Source organism: Emys orbicularis, chromosome 5 (assembly GCF_028017835.1).
Source record: "Emys orbicularis isolate rEmyOrb1 chromosome 5, rEmyOrb1.hap1, whole genome shotgun sequence".
Taxonomy (NCBI): domain Eukaryota; kingdom Metazoa; phylum Chordata; order Testudines; family Emydidae; genus Emys; species Emys orbicularis.
This window is the reverse complement of record NC_088687.1, coordinates 95,310,410-95,330,642: the sequence shown is the minus strand read 5'-3', so window position 1 is coordinate 95,330,642 and position 20,233 is coordinate 95,310,410. Positions and strand designations below refer to the sequence as shown.

The 20,233-nt window shown below is 49.1% G+C and overlaps 1 protein-coding gene across 1 annotated transcript in view; it reads right to left on the bottom strand.

The window, feature by feature from the left end:
• FRYL (FRY like transcription coactivator) overlaps positions 1 to 20,233 on the bottom strand; it is a 336,418-nt gene that overhangs the window by 151,259 nt on the left and 164,926 nt on the right. Inside the window, exons 21-23 of the mRNA XM_065404953.1 lie at positions 18,286 to 18,305; positions 6,237 to 6,482; positions 5,576 to 5,771 (exon numbers count right to left, since the gene is read on the bottom strand). Of these exons, the coding sequence (XP_065261025.1) occupies positions 5,576 to 5,771; positions 6,237 to 6,482; positions 18,286 to 18,305 (462 nt within the window). The remainder of the gene's footprint in view (positions 1 to 5,575; positions 5,772 to 6,236; positions 6,483 to 18,285; positions 18,306 to 20,233) is intronic.

Here is a 20,233-nt window from a genome sequence, read left to right as displayed (position 1 = left end):
CCACCTAATGAATATATCTTGAATAACAGTATCCTTAACTGACTTCTCATGGTTGCTTGCAAACTGTCCTTTGATGATCTGAAAACCTGGTAAGCATATGGCTATCAGGGTAATCTTGTGACAAATACAGTAGCCCTGCAGACATACAACTTCTTGATAAAGGATGGTGAACCTTGTTCCCACTGTTTATTTATATAAAACATTACTGTTGTGCTGTCTGTCATTATCTGAATTGTTAGACCTTTCAGAATTGGGAGGAATACTGTGCATGCTCAATGAATGGCCCTTAGTTCCAAGACATGTATAAGTAACCGACCTTCTTGAGGAATCCATAGGCCCTGTACTTGAAGATTAGGATGGGGGGGGGGTACTTAAACAGAGTGGGTGTATTTGTCACCAAAGTCTTTGACAACAACAGTGAAGAGAAAAGCACTCCCTTGCAAACTTTGAAAGTGTCCTTCCACCAATTTAATGACAATCGGAGTTCTCAGGGGCTTGCACTCTCATATCGAGTGCAGTCCATTGAGCCGAAACACAATTTTCAACCACCAATAAAGGTGAAGTCTGACAATCTGAGTTACATGGGTGCAGGAGGTCACATGCCCCAGATGCCTGACATAGGTTCTTAAAATGATTAATTTGTAGGTCATAGATCTAGTAGCATGGCTTGGAATCTTTCTTGGGGAAGATAAGCCATACCCAGAACTGCCCTTGAAATTATATCTTTTTAATAGTAATTAATGTGATTTCTTTGTTTACTTTGAGGCACAGGGAGGCAAAAAATTGTGGAGTCTGCTGTATGGAGTTGGTCACCTGTTGCACAGAAACATATACTCCTCGTATCCTCAAGTAAGTTGCCACTACCACTAGGCATTTTGTAAATACCTTCAACACTGTTGATAGATCGAATGGCCAATCCCATATTAGTACTGTAGTAGGAACTTCTCACCTGAACCCTAGATATTTTCTGTGGACAGGATGAATTGCTATAAGAAAGTAAATATCCTGGAGGTCGAGAACGGCATACCAATCCTACTGATCCAGGGTTGGAATCACTGAGGCCAGAGTTACCTGAACTTGAGTTTGGAGATGGCGGTATTCTGTTGTCTCACATTCAGAATAGGGCATCGGTCCCCTTTCTTCTTGGGAAGTAAAAAATAATGGGAATAACACCCTCATGCTCCTGTGTGTTCTTGATAAACTTCTTCCACTGCTCCAAGATTTAGAAGTGACTGCACTCCCGATGTAGCATGCTGTTGTTCTCTTCTCTGAAATTGCTGGCATTTCTTGGGTTCAGGCTGTGTACACTGAATGTAGTAAGGCTTCCTCTGATATGGTTGAGGCCTTTTGATGTTGGAGTGTAGATTCCTTAACACTTCAGCTTCACTCAAGAGGCCTTTAGCAAATGCCTCATCTGTCTTCACATTAAAAAGTTTGCACCGTTCAAAAGGAAAAATCCTCTATTGTTACCTATACCTTTTTAGGGATTCCCAAGGCTCTAATCATGGCAATTGAGGTAGTCATGGATCTGGATATGGTGTCTGCAGCATCAAGAGCCACTTAAATTATATACATGCTGCAAGTTATCCTTTTGAGATCAAAGACAAATTCTCTGTTGTCCTGAGGAATTTTATCAACCAATTTGGAGCTGGAGTGCCAATTCAAGTAATCCTATTTCACCAACAGGGCCTGGTAATTGGTGATCCTCATTTGTAGGCTTGATGAATAATTTTTGCAACCAAATAAATCAAATTTCTTGGATTCTCTGTTCTGTGGTGTAGCTTTCTGTTGACTCTGTCTAGTTCTTTCTTTGTCCACTACAACAACCAGTGACACAGGAATAGGGCATGTATAAAATTACTCAAAGCCTTGAGAAAAGACTTGGTCACAGTGATTCACTCTTTTTGATAAAAGAGCTAGAGAAGCAGATGTCTGCCAGAATAAATTACCTGGCTCTAACAGTCCCTCATTTATGGGCATCACAAGACATCCAGTCATGGATGTGTGTAAGATGTCCAGGAGCTTGGGGGATCTTCTCATCAGGATGGGAGCTGGGATGGTCTACTTGTAAGTCCTCATCAGAGCCCTGATTACCTTGCTCAGTCATCAGAGCTGCAGTTTGAACCGACTGAAATGCTTCCTTGTGACTGAAGGGAGGGGGACTCAGCTCTGGGCTAGGTTGCAGAAGCTGGTTTCTTCTGGCATGATGTAATCCCCGTAGGGCCCAATAAGGCCAAGGGCTCTGGTAAACATATGGAACAGGGGATCTTGGAGGGGAATACATAAAACGGTAGTATTCCTGTCAGAGCCCCTATTTCTGGGATAATAAAAATAAGCCCTAGACTTCATCTCTGAGGTGTATGGATCTGAAAACCTAGACTCCAGGGAATGTATTGATGAAATGTCCCTGCTATTATTGGAGCCCAAGGAGGAGTTCTCTTCTTGCAGAGGTGGACCAGTCCCAATGGCGTGCTGAAAGCACACTCAGGCTGAACTCTCATTAGTACAGCCAATGTGCTCTGTACTAGAACAGGGGTAGCAGTCAGTACCGAAAGAAGCACTTTCACAATCAACAAGAGCTGTGAGTATGGTATCAAAGAGACCCTAAGGTCTCTGACACTGTGTGGGATTTTGGTACTGAGTACACCGGTGCCATAGGGAGATGAATAAAAGGAGTTGGTACCAGTACTCTCATTTTTTACCCCCGAATACCCATCTGTTTACAATACAATGGATAGACTGCCCAATGAGTATGAAATTCAGACACTTCAAATTCATACTCATAGCCTTGGGTGGTGGGTAGGAACTGAAGGATAGTTGCAGCCATTCTACCCTTTAAATCTTTGGGTGGGAGGACACTCAGGGCAGCAGAAGTGGTCCCAATGGAACTGCTGGCCAAAATAATCCAAACTTGAGTGCACGGGAGCATGCAATGCAACAGTGATAAATATATATGCACAAGAATTCAAAGAAGAACTGTCAATTTTCTACTGTTCCCTCAAATAGATGCCTCCACTACTTTTGCCTCTGAGGGAGCAGGACTACTGTTATATGAAAAAAAAAGTCCATAAATAATAAAGCTAAAAGTCAGTATGTCTTTCATGATTATAACAAATAAGTGCTTGTAGCACATGTTAGAACTCCTTTAGGATAACACTTTTCCTAAAATTTCCAATTAAATACATTTTACTTGCCTATCAGAAAACTGAATTTCTGCAAAGAAGTATCCTGGCTTCTTCTCCTTTTCTCTCATCCACACAACTGGATTTATCACCTTATGTCAGGATTTTGGTATCCCCTATAGCAGTGGTCTCCAACATTTTTACGCCCAAGATCACTTTTTGAATTTAAGGGCAACCCAGGAGCTAGCCTGCCCCTTCTCCAAAGCCCCGCCCCACTCACTCCACACACACCCCTCCGTCGCTCATTCTCCCCCACCCTCACTCACTTTCACCTGGCTGGGGTAGGGGTTTGGGAGGGGGTACAGGCTCTGGGCTGGGGCCGAGGGTTTTGCAGTGTAGCAGGGTGCTCCGGGCTCAGCCTGGGGCAGGAGGTTGGGGTGGAGGAGGGGGTGAGGGGTGCAAGCTCTGAGAAGGAGTTTGGGTGCAGGGGGGGCTCCGGGCTAGGGCAGAGTGTTGGGGTGCAGGAGGGGGTCTGGGGTGCTGGCTCTGGGAGGGGGGTCAGGGCTGGGGCTTGGGGTTCAGGAGGGAGTTTGGGGTGCAAGAGGGGGTATGGGGTGCTGGCTCCAGGAGGGGACTTAGGGCTGGGATGCAACTCCCGGTCAGCAGCGCAGCGTGGCAGTCGCTAAGGCAGGCTCCCCTACCCCAGCCCTATGCCACTCCCGGAAGGGGCCAACGCGCCCCTGCGACCACTGGGAGGGTGCAGGAGGCACATGGATCCACATGCTGCCCCTCTCTGCAAGCACCACCCCCACAGCTCCCATTGGCCACAGCTCCCTGTTCCCGGCCAATGAGAGCTGCAGGAGTGGTGCTTGCAGGCAGGAGCAGAGCATGGATGGAGACCCCTGCCCCCCGGGCCACGTGGCTGCTTCCGGGAGTGGCGTGGGGCCGGGGCAGAGCAGCAGCCCCGCTGCACCACCGGAGATTGCGATCGACTGGGAGATCCTCTAGGACCGACCAGTCGATTGTGATTGACAAGTTGATGACCACTGCCCTATAGCAACCTACTCACCACAGATACCAATTGAAACTTCCATAGCAAACCACAAGACTCTTCTGCTTACTATGTTAGCGGTAAAGAAAGTTGAAGAGCATGTTCAAGCATTAAAGAAAATTAGAGGCTAGCATTATGATTTCCTGTTTTTTCCTGGTGATTCAGAAACTTTTAGGGAGAGCCTTCTTCAGATCTGCCAGCCAGGTACTGAGATCTCAATACAAAGTACCAGATGAAATAAACTTAGTTGACAAGTCAATCTTTCTCAAAATTGTACTCCAGCATTTTTTTAAATGGAATCTTTACAGCCACTGTCCATCCATTGTAATGGATTTCTTTTTAACAACTCAGGTTATGGCAGAGTCCACCACCAGTCAAATAATTCCTTTGAAAACCCTCACAGCTTGTGGATAGGGAATAGTTGGTCTGTAATGCAGCTGTATTCAGGGCTCTTACATAATGTTCTCCAAGTCTTTAAAGCTAGAGAGCATTTTTTCTACTTTTTCCCTTAGGAGGGAAAATGCACTCTGGGAGTTTTGGGGACTATCCAATTCACATTTTGCTATTGGGTTAAGTAAAGTATCTTAAACTTCTGTGATGAGAAATTCCCAATTCTGCAAGGCAAACTCCTTGGATTAAGAGGGCCTTGGATGTTTTAGTGTATTTGCCATTTTTAGAGGAAGAAGGTAAACCTTCTGGGGGCCTATGGTCTGGCTCCATATGGAGTCTCAAAGAAATTTAAGTTCCTGTCAATGGGTTCCCTTCTCCCAGCTAGGGAAGAGGTCCTGGTAACAGAAGGAACAAAATAGGAAGCTCCCTGCCAGGGAAAAAATGTGCTCTACAGTCCACAAACTGCCTTCTCGTCTTTAGGGGAAGCCACCATGTTGAAAAACTTTTAAGAACAGTAAGATCCGTATCTGATGCAAAACAAAACAAAAAGACGATGGGCATCTCTGGTTGTGGAAAACACTGAAAAGTTTCAAAATCCTAAAAAGGAAATTGATTCAGTCACTGGAATGAGATTCGTTTATTAGCCTAAAACTGCAGAATTCTTCCTGCCCATTTGCTTAAAGATGTAACTCTTTAACGATAAATAAAATATCAACTTTTTTCATCATCATCAGAGCAGATTTTAAGCTGGGGCAGGTAAATTTTCCTGACAATTTTGGCAAGATTTAGCTTCAGATTAAGGGAGGTTAAGCAGAAAAAAATAGGTATAATTTGCGGATATGTCCCAGTTCATTGTTTTTTATTTGACAAAAGCAAGGTGGTAGTAGCATGACAATGTTTTTTCATACAAATCAGAAAAGCATCTTCGAAATAGGGGATGCGCTGTAAGTCTTAAACATTTCTATGTTACTGAAATATTCAGAGCCACTCAGAAAATGTCAGAAGAACCTACTTTTGAATCAATGCTATAACCACTGTCAGGAGTAGACGCCAGCGTCTCAGGAGGGGAACATCTCACAGAACCTGCAGATGTGGAAGAGGATGTGGAAGTTGCTGCACTGCAGCAAAGAATCAGGTAGTTTCTCCAGAGCCCAATATATGAATCACTACTTGTAGTAGTATTTACTTTCTTGGCATTGATAGGGCTGCTTTAAAAAGAAAAAAAATAGGTAGAAAAATAACATGAATTTAGAAAATGCAATTTACACACTTCATTTTATTCTCTGCTGAATTTTATATTTTAATTGTGTATATGTCCTTACATGTGATCCTTAACATTGTAGTCTCTACTCTGATTTCATTATTGAAGGCTGGTGCTATACAGCAAATTCAACTATAAAAATATGTATTATTGCTAATATACATCATTGCTAAAGTACAATATAGTCAAAAGGCATGAATTAATCTTTATAGGATACTATTTCTCTTCTAAACCCAATCATTTTAGTTAATTTTCTGTTATTAATATTAAAGCAAGATTAAACCATAGGAAATAATAGTGCTGTATATTTACATAATATTGAAATTTAATGGGTATTGTAATTTCAATAAATGTTAAAAAAAGAGGTTTAATATACTGTGGTATATTCAATTAACTTAAGAAGTGAACTTACTTAATGTCAACCTGTGGAGACAACAGTTGGAGTCTTGTGTAAGCAAACATCCAAGCATAGCTTACAGCTGTTGGGCAGTGTTTTGGAAGATTTTCCTGTTTCATAAAACTGGAAAGGCTTACAATCCATGGATCTTGGCCCTGGGTCACATGTGCAAATATCCATATATGTGATGGACTCACCACATCAAACTGGTGGCTGATAGGGGAGGAGCTCCAGTCAGCTAATGTTTGTAAATCTATTGAACTGCGGCAATACAGTAAAGTAGTCTGTGTACATAAACAGAATAAACAAACATTTAATATATGTATCTGGTTTTTTATTTGCATCACTGAATGTCTAAAAAAAAGTTTTAAATCATAAAGTGAGCGCACACGGTGAGTAGACTGATAGATTATTATTAAGGCTGCGATTTTGTCACGGTGATCATGGAAGTCACGGAATCCGTGACTTCCAAAACACCTCTGTGACTTCAGCCAGTGCCGGCTGGGAGCTGCAGGGTCCCCTGCCACTCCTAGCCACCGCGGATGGCGGCAGGAGCCCTGCAGCTCCCTGCTGCCACTCCTGGCACCATGGGGCGGGGGGGTAGGGGGAATCTGTTGCTCCCAGCTGCCGTGGGCAGCCAGGGGGACCCCTGCTGCTCCCCACCCCTGCGGGTGGCAGGGCGGACCCCCACTGCTTCCGGTCTCTGCGGCAGCAGGAGGAATCCCCAGAGCTCCCGGCCATGGCAGGGAGTAGGGAGGATCCCCACTGCTGCAGGCGTCAAGAGGGACCCCAGCAGCTCCCAGCCATGGCTGGGAGGATCCCCAAAGCTCTGGGCCGGAGGCAGGGGGGACCCCTGCAGCTTGGAGCCGCCAGCGGAGGGGGACCCTGTAACCTTCCCCACCCACCCCTCCCACCACCCAGCCAGCTGCCCAGACTACCGATTTTGTCATGGTTATTTTTAGTAAAAATAAAGGACAGGTGACGGGCTTCTGTGAATTTTTCATTATTGCCCATGACCTGTCCTTCACTTTTACTAAACATATCTGTGACAAAAACTTAGCCTTAATTATTATTAATTTTGTCTTACAAAAATACTGCTAGAGGGCCCCAATACATAGCTAAGCTGTTTTCCCTTTCACAGAAGAAAAGGAATTGGCCATTAGAAGCGATCCAGTTTTATATTCAGCCTTTGGCTCATTAATGACCTACTTTTTTTGGAAGTTACTAAATTCTCAAATCTTTAATAGTGATCTCCAAGTCACACACCAGAAGCTTCTAAACTGAAGAGCAGAGAAATCTATCCTTGATAAATCATTTTTAAAAGAAACAGAAATCTATTACATTCCCTTCGTAGAAGGGGATCAGAGGATTCTCCAACAGTGCCAGAAGAGCAGACAAGTTGCAGGAACATCTAGCAAAGAAAAGGGAACTAATCTGAGACTTTTTACTGTTTCAGACACCTACCCAAACTGTAGTTTGTTTATTGGGGATATTTCTTGCACAGAAAGAAAGTAGCGTTTTATACCGTGGAACTTAAAGATAAGCACATTTGAATTCCAGACATGGGTGTGCATGTGCGCAATACACCGGAGCTGTTTCTAGTAGTGTCCGTTGACCTGCACATGCATTGGCTGCGTGGTGTATCTGAGGCTTTAAGAGGCTGCGCTGGTCGACGCCGCTCCAGGTCCCTCTTGCCAGCAAGCAAGAGAGCCTGCAGCAGAGGAGATGGTGGGTTGGTATTGGAATCCAAATAGAGACCACACATCTCCAAGAACCTCCAGTTACAGTAAAGTAACCCCCTTTTCTTCTATGAATGATGGTCCCTATATGGCTTCCAGACGTGGGTGCTCAGTGTGGAGGGGGGTGTGAGGACTTGCAGGAAGTCACAGTCTGCAGGACGGCATGGCCAACTGCCACATCTGCTGCCACCGGTGGGGCGATGGCGTAGTGAGTAGTAAAGGTATAGACAGAGGACCACGTGGCTGCCCTACAAAATGTCCTGCATGGAACATCTGTAAGGAAAGCCAATGAGATGGTATGCACCAAAGTGGAGTGGGTTTGACTCCAGGGGGCAAAGGAACATGAGAGAGGGCATAGCATTCCTCGATGCAATGGGAGATCCATTTAGAGAGGTGTTATGAGGAGAGGGTATGCTCCCAACAGCACTTAATGGTGAGGCATAGTCTGGGCAAGGCCCGGAAGGCGCAGGTGTGTTGGAGATAAAAGGCCAGTGCACAGTGGACATCGAGAGAATGCAATGTGTGTGCCTTAGGAGAGGTGTGCAGCTTGGGGTAGAAAATTGGAAGGTGGATAGATTGGTTGAGGTGAAACGGAACTGCCACCTTGGCGAGAAACTTGGGGTGCAGTTGCAGGGAGACTTTATCTTTGTTGAAGACAAAGGGGGGGCAGCCATCATGGCCGCCAGCTCAATAACCCGCCTTGCCAACGTGATGACCACACAGATCACCTTTATAGAGAGGTGGGCAAGAGAGCAGGTTGTGAGGGGTTCGAAGGGCGGCCTTGTGAGGGCAGAGAAGATGAGACGGAGGTCCCAAGAGGGGGTAGGCTTCTGCACTGATGGGAAGTAGATTGCAGAGGAAGGAGGCAGTGGTCGGGTGGAATGAAGGCGAAGAACCTATCCACAGGAGAGAGGAAGGTGCTGAGTGCTGACAGATGGAGGAGTGGGCAAGGCCTGACCAACTAAGCTGGAGAAGATAATTGAAGAGATGGAGATGGAGTCCAGAGGTTAGTGATGGCAGTGTGTCCAAGTGGTGAAGCGCTGCCATTTTGCTTGATAGCAGACCCTGGCAGATGGTCATCTGCGGCACATGAAGACATCGCACACTCGCATGGAGCATGCCTTGTCTACATGTGAGCCCCATTCAAATACCAAGCTGTCAAGTGGAGGGGGCTTAGATTAGGGTGCTGCAGATAGCCATGCGCCTGTGTGAGGAGTTCTGGGAGGTTGAGGAGCTGGATCGGGGGCAGGCGGAGAAGTAGAAGAGATTGATGAACTAGTATTGGTGGAAGCAAAAGGGGGCTACGAGGATGAGCCGCGCTCGATCTCGCTGCACCTTGTGCAGGATTTGCGGGAGCAGGGGGATGGGCGGGAAAGCGTAACAGAGTTCGGTGGTCGAGGGCAGAAATAGTACGTCGCCCTGGAAGCCCAGCCTGATGGCGCCTCTGGAGCAGAAGAGGGGAAGCTTGTGGTTTGCGTTGGTCATGAAGAGGTCCCAGTGCAGCATGCCCCACAGGCAAAAGACCGAGCAGAGCATGGGATCGTGTAGCTCCTGCTCATGACTGGTGTAGAAGGACCTGCTGAACGTGTCCGCCAGGGAGTTGCTGTTACCTGGGAGATTCATGCCATGGAGGGTGACTCCATGCCTGAGGCATCAGCTCCTGAGGTGAATGGCCTCTGTGCAGAGGGAGGGGGACCTGGCATCGTCCTGCCTGTTGATATACTCAACTGCCGTCATGTTGTTGGATAGCAGTTGAACATGCCAGAATCTGATCGGGGCAGGAATGCCTGACAGGAAAGGCAGGCAGCCTGCAATTCCAGGATTTGATCTGCATCTGAGCTTCTCTGGGTATCCAAAGCCCTGAGCTGTATGGCCTTCCAAATTAGCACTCCACCCGATGAGCAAGGTGTCTGTGGCGAGCGTGATGTGAGGAGTGGGAGGGGTAAACGGGATGCCGGCCAGGACTTTGGATGGGTTGGTCCACCACGTGAGGGAAGCCAGGACGGAGGATGGGAGCAGGACTGCCTTGCCAGGTGATCCATCTGCAGTTTGCAGACTGATCAGAGCCAGTGCATACGCAGGTGGGCATATGGAGTCACAAAGGTGCAGGCCGCCATTTGGCCAAGGAAGAAAAGACATTGGCAGATACACATACGAGGATTGCGATGCAGCTGTGTGATAAAGAAGGTGAGGGCGGCAAAATGGTCTGTGGGAGAAAACCTTGGCCCGCGAGAGAGTCCAGGCATGCCCCAATGAAGGTGAGCGTACAGGTAGGGACGAGAACTGACTTGTCCTTATTGATGCAGATACCCAGGCCAGCAAGGAGGCCATGAAGGGTCTGGATCATGGAGAGGAAACAGTTGCGGGATGGCACAACAAAGAGCCAGTCATCCAGGTAAGGAAACATGGAGTGGCCGAGACACAGCATGTGGGCCACGATGACAGTGAAGACCTTTGTGAACACGCGAGAGGCAGTGGTGATACCAAAGAGGAGGACCTGGTGGAGGATTCAACTGACAGTAAGAGTGTCCCATCATGAAACAGAGGAACTTTTGATGAGCTGGGTGGATGTTTATATGAAAGTATGAATCCTTCATATTGAGAGCTGCGAACCATGCCCCATGGGGGAGGGATGGGATATTGAGAGGGAGCGTGACCATCCGGAACCAGAATTTGCATAAGAATTTGTTCAGGAACTGGAGACCCAGAATGAGAATGATCCCCATGGCCACCATGAGGTGAGCAACAAGGGGGGAAACGAGAGGAACTCTATTAGGTACCCCTTGTGAACAATGTCCAGGACGCATCGATTGGTGATAATCTTGTCCCAATTGCAGGAAAACAGGGCAAGGTGGTCCCTGAAGACGACCTGGGGCAACGTGGGAGAGGTGGAGGAAGGTTCACGGGTCTCAGGGAAAGAGTCAAAATGGCTGCTTTGAGGGATGTTGCGAGAAGGCCGAGGTAGCAGAGGTGGCAGTGGTGGAGTAACAGGGTTGTTGGGAGCACAGGTGATGACGAGACTGTGGGTGTTGTGAATAGGGCTGGTAGACGATGCAGGGATGGGGGCGGAAAGACGACCTCTGCTGCCTGCTGGTCAGAGCCGGGGTATAGATACCAAGTGACTGAAGGGTGGCACGGGAATCCTTAAGGGAGTGGAGGGATTTGTCTGTCTTGTCACTGAAAAATTTGTGATTGTCAAAGGGGAGGTCCTCTGGAGCGGTTTGGACCTCCTTAAGGAAGCTGGAGGATTGGATCCAGGAATCTTGTCAGAACACCACACCGGCTTCTAGAGAACGAGATGTGTGGTGTCAGAAGGGTCAACCACAGCTTAGAGGGCCACTTTGGCAATCAGTTTGCCCTCTTCCAGCAGTGCCTGGAAATCCTGCTGCTTCTCCGACAGGAGGAAGGCCTGGAACTCCGCCAACTTAGAGTACGAGAGGAAATTGTACTTTGCCAGGAGTGTCTAGTAGTTGGCAACATAGAAATGGAGGCCTGCCGAGGAGTAAACCTTGCCCCCCTAAGATCCAGTTTTTTGGCCACCCGGTCCAGAGGGGTGGTCTTCAAGGGCTGCTGCCAAGTGCGTTCGGTTACCGTGTGGATCATGAGCAAGTTGAGGGATGGGTGGCTAAATAGGGAGGAACAAAGTAGCGGCGTTCAGCATGCTTCACGGTAGGGGCACTGGATGCCAGGGTGTGCCCGACAGATTGAGCTAGTTGGAGGATGGCTTCATGAATAGGGAGGGCGGTGCAGGAGGGCCCAGGCAGTTGGGATATCCAGGAACTGGTTTTACAGGTCCTGGACATCCTCCACCAGGAGGCTGAGCGCCACAGACATGATACATGAAGCAGGTCATAATACTGGCTATGGTCGTCCAGAGGGGAAAGGGAAGGTGGAACGTGCTCTTCTACTGGAGACAAGGAGGCTCTAGTGAGAACTGGTGGTGTGAGCAATGCGGCGATGTCCTGAGGTTCATCACGGATGGCGGGTGGGGCAGTGCAGGCAGGGGACACTAGGTGGTCTAATAGCAGTGGCACCCCCTGGTCCCAATAGGAGTCCCAAGCAGGCCAATAGGTCCAAGCATATGGGTCACTGGGCATCGGCGGGCTCCAGGGCTAGTGGAACCAGCCTCAGTGGAAGGGCCATACGTTGATGGGTAGGGCAGTTGTTGCCAACGATCCAGGCTATAGGATCACACAGAGGAGAATGAGGGGTCTGGCTCAGAGGACCATTCTGATTCCGAGGACGGGTCTGACAGAGGCGGGGGCTGTCAGTATGAGGTGGAGCGGAGCAGGACACTGCGCAAGCAACAGTGGTTCATCCACCCCAGATGGGAACCCCAAGGTGACTGGGGAGCCAGGGCACAGAAGAGAGCCAGTGTACAGCGGCATCAGTTCGGCTGTGGGCATCAGTAGAGACGGGGTCCCGGTGTGCGCAGGATTGTGCGCAAGAGTCTTGGCGGGGGAGGGAGGCATCAACAGTGCTGGAGGTGAAGAGAGTGGACTGGTGGCCATGGCTGGAGGTGGTGCTGGCGGGTCACGGCACTGCTTGGACTTAGGCTCCATGCAAGGCTTCTTAGGAGGCAAAGCAGCTAGGTTGACGCGCGAGTTCTAACCCAACCTGGCACAGCTCAGGGAGCCAATGCTGCGTTTAGAGGCAGTCCATGTCAGGGAGCCACCCTTATACCCATGCCCATACTTCTTCTGCTCATGGTGGGGCTTCGGCAGTTGCGGCAGTACCGTGGGCGCCGGCACATGAGAAGGGATCAGGGGAGTGCTCACCGGTTGTGACAGGTGCTGCTCCAGCAGATCCACTGGTTCTGAATTTGACTGCGCATACATGTGCATAGTCTCCTCCATCAGATGTCTGCAGAGGTAAAGTTCTTTAGCTTCCCAAGTCCGAGGTGGGAACAAGCGGCAGATGGAGCAATACAGACAATGTTGGCGTTCGTCGCTCACAGAGAAGGAGCATGTGCACGAAGCACAGCTTTTGAAGCCAGCTTGCCAGGGCATAGGCTCCAGGAAGGGGAGAGCCCCATGAGGGGAAGAAGTCCAACCGGGGACACCTAGCTAAAAATGGTGGTAACTATACACAAATAGAAAAAAACAAAAAATATGTACAAGTAGTAGGAAAAAATGGACAAAGCTCAGAGCACTAAGGAACAGGGGTTCCGACTCTTCTGGTAAGAGGGAACTGGAGCAGTGTCGAACAGCATGGACTCTTAAAGCCTCGGACGCACCACGCGGCCAACGCACGATGTATATGTGGGTCAATGGACACTACTACAAACAGTTCCGGCTCCGGCACATGGCACACATGTGCACCCACATTTGGAATCCGTATAGGGACCATCACTTGAAGAAAAATCAGAGCCTAACTGTATTTTTGTATAGACTCATTTTCACCACCTCTACCTGCCCAATTAAATCACAATATCATAATATACATACTACAATTGTAATTATGAGTGAGTCCTATTTTCCCCCATCAGTTAAAACAACACAATATTATTATTCTACCTATGCAATGCAGAAAATTGTCTTCTTTAACACTTTTATTAGGATCCCAACAGCATAAAAGTAGTTCAACGCACTGCCTTCCATGACTGAGGATACCAGCTTTTCAGGCAGGGAATACAAAAGAAAATAAGATGGGGAAGATACCAAATGCCAAACAGCTTTCCCTCAGACAACTAAAGGAGCAGCAGTTTAAGAGGAGGAGATTACTTACCTGTAACTGGGGGTTCTTCAAGATACGTGGTCCCTATCGGTATTCCACACATGGGGTATGCATGCGCACCATGTGCCCGAGTCTAGAAGTGTTAATAGTGTCCATTGACTCGCATATGTGTAGGGAGTCCCCTCATTCTCCTAGCCAAGGGTATAATAAATAGTGCAAGTCGATGCCTCTCCAGTCTGCCTCTTACTGTTTTGGAGTCCAGTACAAAGCAGAGGGGATGGAAGGCGGGTAGTGGAATACAGATAGGGACTACACATCAAAAAAAAACCCCAACAACCCAGTAACAGGTAAGTAACCTCCTCTTCTTCTTCTTCGAGTGATGGTCCCTATGTGTATTCCACAAGTGGGTGACTTGCGAGCAATGATCAGCACGGAGGTGGGTGTGAGGATGCCAATGGAAGTGCAGTTTTCAATACGGCCTGGCCCACAGCAGCAGCTGTAGCTGCTTCTTGTACGATGCTGTCGTGAGTCATGAACATGTGGACTGAGCGCCAAGTTGCTGGGCACCAGCTTGCTGTGCAACAGATGTCTTGCCAGGACACGTCCGCCAATGAGGCCGATGTGGCAGCTTGTGCTTGCGTAGAGTGCACCGTGACTTTATCAGGGGGGGATATGTTGGATTGTTTGCAGCATTCACGGATGCACCCCGAGACCTGTTTGGTGATTCACTGGGAGGAGAGAGCTTGACCATGCAGCAATGGTCACAAATAGCTTCAGCGATGTGTGAAAGGATTGAGTCCTGTGTAGGTAAAATGCCAGTGCATGGTGAACATTGAGGGAGTATAGGACCTGTCAGTGGGGGCGGGGGGCAGTTTGGGGCAGAAAACAGGTAGGTGGATGCACAGATTTAGGTGGAATTCCAACACTACCTTTGGGAGGAATTTAGGGTGTAGCTGTAAGAACACCTTGTCCTCGTGGAATATAGTGGGGGGGGGGGGGAAGAGGCACACGTGGTGGGCTGCTAGTTCACAGACCTGTCTGGCTGAAGTAATGGCTACCAGGATTATCACTTTCATCAAAAGGTGGGAGAGGGAGCATTTTGCCAGTGGCTCAAAGGGTGGCTTCATGAGGGTAGACAGAACAAGATTAAGGTCCCACTTCAGTACTGGTAGAAAGGCATTGAGTAAACCCTTCATGAAACAGACAGTGGTAGGGTGCATAACACTAAGGTGCCATCCATTGGGTGGGGGTGGGGAAGGCACTGAGTGCTGCCAGGTGCTCTATCCATATAGAGTTGAGGGCTAAGCCCGACATTTTGAGGGTGAGAAGGAAGTCAAGGGCAACTGGTGTAGATACGGTGCTCAGGGAGTGGTGGTGGCAGCGAGCCCATACCGTGAAGCTCTATAGCAGGCCCTGGTGGATTCTTTCCTGCTCTGATTAAGGATTTGTCATACTGGGGTGGAGCATGCCCGGTCTACGCCCAACCCCCATCCAAATACGAGGCTGTGAGGTGAAGAGGGTTCGGATTGGGATCCCAGATCTTCCCCCATCTTGTGTGACTAGATCTGAGAGCGTGCAGAGGTGCAGGCAGAGTCTCAGGTCTGTGAAGCAGAACTGACAGGTCCAAAACGGGGCTATGAGTATCACAATGGCCCAGTCCCAGTGAATCTTGCATAGTACTTGAGGCTGGAGGAGAGATGGGGAAAAGGTGTAGCAGAGGTCACTTGTCCAGGGGAGGACGAGAGCATTGCCCCATGAGTTCTCCCCTATTACTCTTCTGGAACAATAGAGGAGCAGCTTTTGGTTCTTGAAAGTGGCAAAAAGGTCTCATCGAGGTGTGCCCCATTTCTCAAAGAGGTACTGCAGTGTGGCGTTGCGTAACTCCTACTAGTGATTGAAGTAGAAAGTCCTGATGAGTGCATCGACCAGGGAATTCTGGGTGCCTAGGAGGTACGTTCTATTCGGCATAGGTGAGGCCTCATCTGGAGTACTATGTCCAGTTTTGGGCCCCACACTACAAGAAGGATGTGGAAAAATTCGAAAGAGTCCAGCGGAGCGCAACAAAAATTATTAGGGGGCTGGAGCACGTGACTTATGAGGAGAGGCTGAGGGAACTGGGATTATTTAGTCTGCAGAAGAGAAGAATGAGGGGGGATTTGATAGCTGCTTTCAACTACCTGAAAAGGAGTTCCAAAGAGGATGGATCTAGACTGTTCTCGGTGGTAACAGATGAAAGAACAAGGAGTAATGGTCTCAAGTTGCAGTGGGGGAGGTTTAAGGTTGGATATTAGGAAAAACTTTTTCACTAGGAGGATGGTGAAGCACTGGAATGGGTTACCTAGGGAGGTGGCGGAATCTCCTTCCTTAGAGGTTTTTAAGGTCGGGCTTGAAAAAGCCCTGGCTGGGATGATTTAGTTGCGGATTGGCCCTGCTTTGAGTAGGGGGTTGGACTAGATGACATCCTGAGGTCCCTTCCAACCCTGATATTCTATTATTCTATACGTGGGTTGAAGTGTCATATAGGTCCTGATGCACCCGTTCCAAAGGCAGATGGACTCGGAGCAAAGGGAGGGAGACCTGGCGCTGCCCTGCTTGTTTATGTATACCACTGCCATTATGCTGTCGGAGAGCAGTTCAACATGGAGGAACTGAATGAGTTGGAAAAGGGACTGACATGCTAAATGGACTGCCCGCAGTTCCAGTGCATCTTACCTTCCCATGGTCTCCACACCCCCTGGGCTGTGTGGCGGTCCAGGTGGGCTCCCCAACCCATGAGGGAGCCGTCCATTGTAAAGGTGGCCTGTGGTGTGGGAGGGACGAAGGGTGTGCCTACCATGACCTCAGAAGGAACAGCCCACCACCTGAGGGAGGCCAGCATAGTCTGTGGAACAATGACCCTGGTCTCCACGTGGTCTGTGCTGGGACTGAAAATGGAGAGGAGCCATGTCTGGTGGCAATAAATGGGGAGACATGCGTGCAGCGTCACATAGGTGCAGGTGGCCATAAGCCCAGAAAAGAGAGACAGTGGCGGACCGTGGTGCAAGGTCTGTGACGCAGGTCTACAATGATGGCTGTCAGTGTTGTGAAGCGGTATGCCGGGAGAAAAGCACTCACTGTGATGGAGTCAAGCTGCACTCCAATACAGTGTATTGTCTGTGTAAGTATCGATGCCAACTTTTCCTCATTGACGCAAATACTTATGCCAGTAGATTGCAAAGGGCAAGGATTGCAGTGGTTAATTCCTGGCGTGATAGCGCCATGAGGAGCCAGTTGTCGAGGTAGGGGTATACCAAGTAGCTGAGATGGTGCATCTGGGCTGCTACCACAGTGAAGACCTTTGTGAACAGTCACAGGGCTGTTGCTATGTCAAACGGGACGACCCAAAATTAGTAGCGTTGGCGTCCTTCCCGAAAACAGAGAAACTTGCAGTGGGCCGGGCGAATATCAACATGGAAGTAAACATCCTTCATGTCAAGAGCCTGGGGAAGGGAGGGAATAATCGAAGCCAGCATTACTATGCAGAACTTGGACTTTCTGATAAAAAGTGTTCAGCACCTGAAGATCTAGAATGGGGCGGTGCCCTCTGCCCTTCTTCAGGATGAGGAAGTACAGTGAGTAGAAGCCTCGTCCCCTGTAGAGAAGTGGGACAGGCTCTATGGCTCCCTTGAGGACCAGAGCATCCGCTTCTTGTTGGAGAATGCATTGATGGGATGGGTCCCGAGGGGGAGGGGGCATTGAGTAAACCCTTCAAGAAACAGATGGCGGTACTGTGCATAACACCAAAGTGACATTCAATGGGGGAGATGAAAGGCGGTAATTAGAGGAATTCTATGGCGAATCTGTGGTGGATGATCTCCAGTACCCAACTGTCCATGGTGATCTTGCGCCAATTGTGTGCGAATAGAGCAAGACGGCCCCCACAGATGACATGGGGCTCCTTGGGTGGCATCGGGCGAGGTTTTCAGGTCTCAATCTGCATGTCAAAACTGCAGTTTTGGCTGCTGCTGGGAGAGGGTCATGGAGGTGGTTCTGGTGGAGGTGGGGAAGCAGGGCCTTTGAGAACGATGCTGCCTATGTGGGGCCTCCTGCTGGTGTTAGTAGTATGCTGGGTAGGGAGTTTGTGGACACGGAAGGAATGGGTGCCTCTGCTGCCTGCATCTCAGGGCCGGGATATAGATACCAAGGGATCGTAGTGTGGCCCTGGAGTCCTTCAGTGAGTGCAGGGATTTGTCCATTTTCTCGTGGAACAACTTGTTCTCAAAGCGGAAGCCCTGAATTGTATTTTGAACCTCCCTGGGGAAGCCAAACAATTGGAGTCACAAGTCCCAGCACATGATGACCCCAGTCTCTAGAGAGCGAGAGGATGTGTCGGCTGCGTCCACAGTGGCCTGAAGGCCCACCTTGGCGACCAGTCACCCCTCGTCCATCAGCGCCTAGAATTGCTGCTGTTGGTCTGGTGGCAGCTTGTCCATGAACTCTGCTAGCTTGTTGTAGTTATTAAAATGATACTTGGTTAGCAGAGCCTGGTAGTTTGCAATCTGGAACTGTAGTCCTGCCAAGGAATATACCTTCTGGCCCAAAAGGTCCATCCTCTTTGCCACCCTGTCCAGAGGGGTAGACTTCTGCGGCTGCTGGTGTGCCCGCTCTACTGCCGAGTGGGCAATGAGAGCTGGAGGGGGGGAGGATGCGTAAAAAGAAAATCTGCCCCTTTAGCAGGTACAAAATAACTCCTCTCTGTCCTCTTAGGTGTAAGGATATAGGAGGCAGGGATGTGCCATACTGCCCATGCTGGTTGGAGAATGCCCTTGTTATGGGTAGAGCCACCTAAGAGGGCCCCTATGGTTGGAGGATGTCCAAAAGCTGGTGTTACAGGTCCAGAACCTCTTCCAACAAAATACCCAGGTCTGCTGCTACCCTCTGCAGAAAGTCCTGTTACTGGCCGTCATCCACCAACAGAGAGAGTGGGAAAGAAATAAGCACCTCCTCCAGCAATGAGGAAGCAGCAATGGGTACTGGCGGAGTTGGCAGTACTGGTTTGATATCTGCCTGTTCCTCAAACTGATGGTGCCGCTGGGTGAATAGGAGACAGTCGATCAGATGCCTGTGATGGTGCCAGGCATCTGCAATGGGGATCCCAGGATGCCCAGTAGGGCCAAAAAGAAGTGTCCCTCAGATGTAATGGGACCCACAGGTAGTGGTACCAAGTCTCTGTTGCCAGATTATACGCTGGGGGGTAAGGCAGTCTGGGGGCCATGAGTCCGGACTGTGGTGTGACATTGGGGAGAACGAGGTTTCTGGCTCTGAGAACTTCTCGAACTCCGAAGACATTTCCAGCACGGGAGGACATTGTTGGTACTGGAGGTGCGGCCATTGGACGGGTTTCTCTGGCAGCAGCAACAAAGATTCATCCGCTGGAGTGGAGATTTCACGGGTGAGTGGGAGGCCAGAGATGAGTGAAGAATGTAAATAGCGAATAATCAGCTCCTCCACCAAGAAAGACTCAGAGAGGCCAGGAGTCCATGGTGTGCCCATGGAAATGTCAGAGGGCCCTGGTGGCGTCTGAGGGACTGGCCTGTCCAGAAGGCGCAGAGGTATCGCAGGACAGGTGCCGAGCTCACCAGTAAGCATGGGTTCCAGGGTTGTCGGTAATGTTGGATACCGTTTGCGTCTGGCCTTACCTTCCATATGGGGAAGCGTGGGTACTGGTCCGACAGGATCCACTTTCAACCTCTCACCTGGCCTGGCTCGGGGAGGAAACGCTGCGCTTAGGAGCAGTCCACGGTCGAGATCTGCTCTTCTGCCTGGGAGAGTGTTTTTTACTCTTATGCTGGGACTTGTCCTTGGTCTTCAGTACCGACAGATCCAGGGCATGTGAGGTGCTCAGAGGAGTACTCACGACCAGTGACTGTCACTGTACAGGGGGTTCTGCCAGTTCCGGATCCAAATGTGCCCTCAGTCTCATGGTTTCCTCCATCAAGTTCTTCTGGAGGTGGAGCTCTCAAGCTTCCCAGGTTCCGGGCAGGAAGGACTTGCAAATGGAGCAGCAAGTTGCGATATGTGCCTCGTCGAGGCAGTAAAGGCATCTCTGGTGCTCGGTGCTCACAGAGAATGAGTGCAGGCAAGAGATGCAGTTTTTAAATCCCAGAATCCGAAGCATAGTACCCGGGAAGGGGAGGGACGGTCCCGAAATGGGGAAATAGATAAGTTGGTGTAGTTATCTACACTAAAACAACTACAACTATTTACAACTATGTACACCGAATGAAGAAACTTAGCAAAAACTAAGAGCAGGAAGGAACAGGGGTTCTGACTCAGGCCATGCGGTGGTAAGAGGGAACTGGAGAGGCACTGACCTGCGCTGCTTATCATACCATCGGCCGGGAGCATGAGGAGATGCCCTACATATGTGCGGGTCAACATACACGGTCAACAAACACTTTCAGACTCAGGCACATGGTGCTCATGCACACCACACATGTGGAATACACATAGGGACCATCACTTAAAGAACATCAATATTTATATAAAGATATACATGATTAAGTTGAGGACAAACTGATTTGCAGAGTAGCTTTATATTCTCCACAAAATATTCCT